This window comes from Otolemur garnettii, unplaced genomic scaffold, assembly GCF_000181295.1.
Source record: "Otolemur garnettii isolate 467f Iridium unplaced genomic scaffold, OtoGar3 scaffold00018, whole genome shotgun sequence".
Classification (NCBI taxonomy): Eukaryota; Metazoa; Chordata; class Mammalia; order Primates; family Galagidae; genus Otolemur; species Otolemur garnettii.
In genome coordinates this window covers 17,989,441-17,993,697 of record NW_003852413.1, presented here as the reverse complement: position 1 = coordinate 17,993,697, position 4,257 = coordinate 17,989,441, and the positions used below count along the sequence as shown (strand labels likewise).

Sequence of the window (4,257 nt, the reverse complement as noted above, 5' to 3'; positions counted from 1 at the left end):
TGTTTGGCGGGTCCGGGCTGGGGATTCGAACCCGCCACCTTAGGTGTACGTGGCTGGCGCCTTAGCCGGTTGAGCTATAGGCGCCGAGCCCATAATTTTTGATATAGTAAAGTTTTCTTAGGACTGCAACTACTGTAAAATAGAACAGACGCTATATATTTAAAAACAAAAGTCCTATGAAAACCTAAGTTCTTAAAATATTACAGAGAACTTAACAACTATCTGAAGAGAAGGCAGTAATGGCAAGCTTAACTATCTTATGTCAGTAAGAGCTACCATTTTTTTGTTGTGTGTGCAGTCTTTCAGGCAACGTAACTACTTAGAAATGAGATATAATCCACTAAAACACATATATGAACAAATCAAAAAATATTTTAGTAATTTAATGCTTCAGATTTAGTGACAAACAGAACTATAAACTCAATTGTTATGATTAACACAAAAGATAACGTCTGACATGAAAAGACCATAGAGTTATGATTTCAGAATTATATTTCTTAACATTTAAACTAAATAACTTAGTCTAGAAAAATATAATAAATGCCAGTAATAAATACTGTGTTGAGATAGAAATAGGGACTTTTTTTCATATCTTATTCATTTGATAACAATATGAACCAGGTAGTAACTTCATTTTGTCTATGCACAAGAACAAAAACGTAAAATGGAGATACTACTGAATAAACTGAACACTGAGTTCTAAATAACTCAATGAAATGGAATGTTGCAAAGGGCAACAACTAGTGGATTTTTTTCAATGTTTGTTTTCTATTATCCAGTAAGTGAAGCATACTACCTCTCTTTACTTTCCCAACCACTTTTTTTTTTTGAGACAGTCTCATTATGTCACCCTCGGTAGAGTGCTGTGCTGTCATAGCTCACAGCAACCTCAAACTCATGGGCTTAAGCAATTCTCTTGTCTCAGCCTCCCAAGTAGCTGGGATTACAGGCATCCCCTACAATGCCTGGCTATTTTTTGGTTGTAGTTGGCTTGGGCTGGATTCGAACTGACCAGCTCCAGTGTATGTGGCTGGCACCCTAGCAACTGAGCTATAGGCACTGAGCCATTCCAACCAGGTTTTATTTTAATCACCATTTCAGTGTTCTAAGAAAAAGTAACAAATCAATATAGTATTTGCAAAAGTTTGATAGATGAAAAGGCTAAAACTTTAAGTAAGGATTTGGTATTATATTATCAATTAATTTAAGGGTTTGTTAAAGATACATATTTCACATTAAAACATTTTGGTTAAAAGTTATTAACTAACTTATCCTTAAGTATTAGTAACTAAATTCATGACAGTAAAGAGATAGCTAACAAGAAAAATTACTGAGTACCATCTCCATCAATAAGACTTTGTCGTTACATTTCATTAGCACTTACCATGCATTATAATGCCTAGGATTGACTCTGATAGCATTTCGAAAACAAGCTAAGGCTTTGTCTAATTCTTCAGTTAACACAAACTCATGCCCTAATAGAGTATAGGCATAAGCATAATTTGGATCAACCTGGATAGCTCTCTGGAAGAATTTAATTGCAATATCATGTTCCCGTTGCAGACTGAAACAGTTTCCTGCAGCACACCAGGCCTTCAAAAAATTGGAACAAAAAACAAATATACAATTACAATTTTATTTTTTCTAACAAAAACAAATCTATGATGAAAATCAAGTCTCAGATCCCACTTAGAAGACAAGAACTGGAGAACTCAGTAGATAATTAGTCAATGCCAATTATTCATGGATTCCATTTTTGTGAATATGCCTGCTTGCTAAAATTTATTTGTGAACTCATAAAATGATACTTGCAGCACTTTCATGATCTTGGCAGACTCAATCTTTGAGTCTTCCAACAAGCATGTTCTCATTTGAAGTCAAACAAAATGACTCTCTGCTTTCTTATTTCAGCTTTCACATAGAAATGACCAAAGGACAGAGACAATAGGGAGCAGTTCAGGGTAGCACAATAAATTAGGGCTCTCGGAACTTGGACAGAGTTTGAATCCCTCTGCTGGTACTTTGTTAGCAGGGTTACCTTAGGCAAGTCACCTTAACACTTCTAAACCTCATTTTTTCTTTGGTAAAATAAAGAAAACAAAATCTACCAGGATGAGTTGCTTTTAGGATTTAAGATTATAATCTCATTATATACATGTACATATTTCCCTTGAAGCAATGGTTCAATATCACTAATTCACAGATTATGGCGACTATCAATGACTGTGAACAATGGGAATTGATTATAGGTACTATTTAATTCTAACCTTAAAGAGTATCTTAAATAGGTTACAGAAGTATCACTCAATAGTTTTGAAATGCAATGGAATACAATTCTTACAAGATTGAAGCATGTAAATTAATTGTGCCTATGCCTTATAAATGACAGTACTATTTTAATTTAAAATTAGCAATTTCTTTAACCTAATAACTTCTGCTCAATGAGCTCCAATCTTGTGACAATAGCAACTTCAACAAAAGTCAAATCTTGATTAATCTGAATCAAATGTCTTCACTGTGATATTCCTATTTATGAATCTGTACTGTATGTTTTAGGATTTCAAAAGTGTTCAAACTATTTGGTTCATCTCCATTTGTTAAGGGTGATCACAAGCTAACTACATAAGCAAAGTGTTTTGGCTAACATACCTCCGGAGAATTTTTATCCATATCTGTTAAGTCTTTAGACAGAACGGAAAGAGCAACATCTTTTTGAAGATGCCAGAGTGTTGTAGAGTAGATCTCCATGCCCTCAACTCTGTAATTCTCAATCCTCCTGACCTCAGAGAATATCCTTTCAGCCTGAAATAAAAAAAAAACCAAACAAAAAACTAGTAAGGGGAAACATGAGGGAAAGCACTAGTCACTGTCTTCACAGGAGCTAAATGGTGTCCTGTGCTAGTTCTTATGAGAATTAATAACACAGGACAAACAGAGCAATGTTCCATGATAGACCAAGTATTAATATAATCATATTAATATTTTATGTAGTTTCTACACACAAGTCATGGTAAGAGCATGAACTTTGACAAGAAAATTTAAATTTCTACAAAATAAAAAAGAAAGAAAAATCTAAACAAGTTACAATTAAAAGATAAGTCAATATTTTTTCTCAAAAATTAAATTTCTAAGTTATTATTACAATGGCTTTTCAGAATAACTCTTTTAGGAAAGATGATAGAAGAATGATTTGTGTAACAGAAAACCTACTTTTGCAATGATTTTTATTGAGAGACTGTGTTGAAAACGTCAGGTAAGAAATAGGTTAAAATGGCTACCAACCCTATGGTATGTTGAGCTAGGAATTACAGTCCTTGACTAATTACCCTTTCCATTGTAGCATTCTCTTGTTGATTTTAGAGTCTGTCCTCAGGTATCTTGTCAATTTTATTCCTTAGCACATTCACAGTCCCCAGAAATATGCTTCTCTGCTCTCAAAATGTAATACTTATTGGTTATCTAAAACCAATTAAGGTGGCACTTGTGGCTCAGTGGGAGGACGCCAGCCACATATCCTGAGGTTGGTGGGTTTGAACCTGGCCCCAGGTTGGCTAAAGCAACAATAGTCACAGTTGCAAAAACAACAGCAACAAAAAAATAGCTAGGCGTTGGGGTGGGTGCCTGTAGTCCCCAGCTACCTGAGAGGCTAAGGGAAGAGAACTGCTTAAACCCACAAGTTTGAGGTTGCTATAAGCTGTGATGCCACAGCACTCTATCCAGGGTGACAGCTTGAGACTCTGTCTTAAAATAAATAAATAAATTAATTAATAAAACCAATTAATTTCCTAGGTTATCATTTTAATAAGTTCAAAATTCTCAAAGTTCAGTTTACAATTAGGAATATCTGGACCGTTCTTAAGGAAATTAAGATGGAAAATAAAGAAAGAGCATTTATAAAACTGGGTACTTAATTCCAAGAAATGGCCATATGGTATCTAGAATTAGCTTGATGATCAAATTTATAACTTCCTTGAAATCTCTTAAAAGTAATAAAGTAATAAAGGTAAGTTTCTTAAATAGGCATGGATTATGAGATGACAAACCAAAGCAACAGCCAAACACAAGTGCCTTTTAGATTCTAATTTTTCAGAATCTGTTGCTTCCTTTGAAAAGGGATTATGGCATAGACAAAATGAAAAATAGAGAAAAACAAAATTAAGTTGAAACAAAGCGTTTCCTTAGCTAAATATTTGAGTCACTGATCTCTAATTAAGGGAAATCCACAAAATTCGGCTCGGCGCCTATAGCTCAACCGGC

The 4,257-nt window shown here is 34.3% G+C and overlaps 1 protein-coding gene across 10 annotated transcripts in view; it reads right to left on the bottom strand.

Annotated features, from left to right (window-relative positions):
• The window catches only part of CDC27 (cell division cycle 27), a 90,382-nt gene that overhangs the window by 22,600 nt on the left and 63,525 nt on the right, over window positions 1–4,257 (bottom strand). For all 10 annotated transcript variants that reach the window (XR_002772393.1, XM_003786224.3, XM_003786223.3 and 7 more), the window contains 2 exons: window positions 2,650–2,802; window positions 1,385–1,593 (listed from right to left, as the gene is read on the bottom strand). Coding sequence is in view for 9 of the 10 variants with exons in the window: in XM_003786224.3 (XP_003786272.1) it covers window positions 1,385–1,593; window positions 2,650–2,802 (362 nt within the window). In the remaining variant the exon portion in view is untranslated. The remainder of the gene's footprint in view (window positions 1–1,384; window positions 1,594–2,649; window positions 2,803–4,257) is intronic.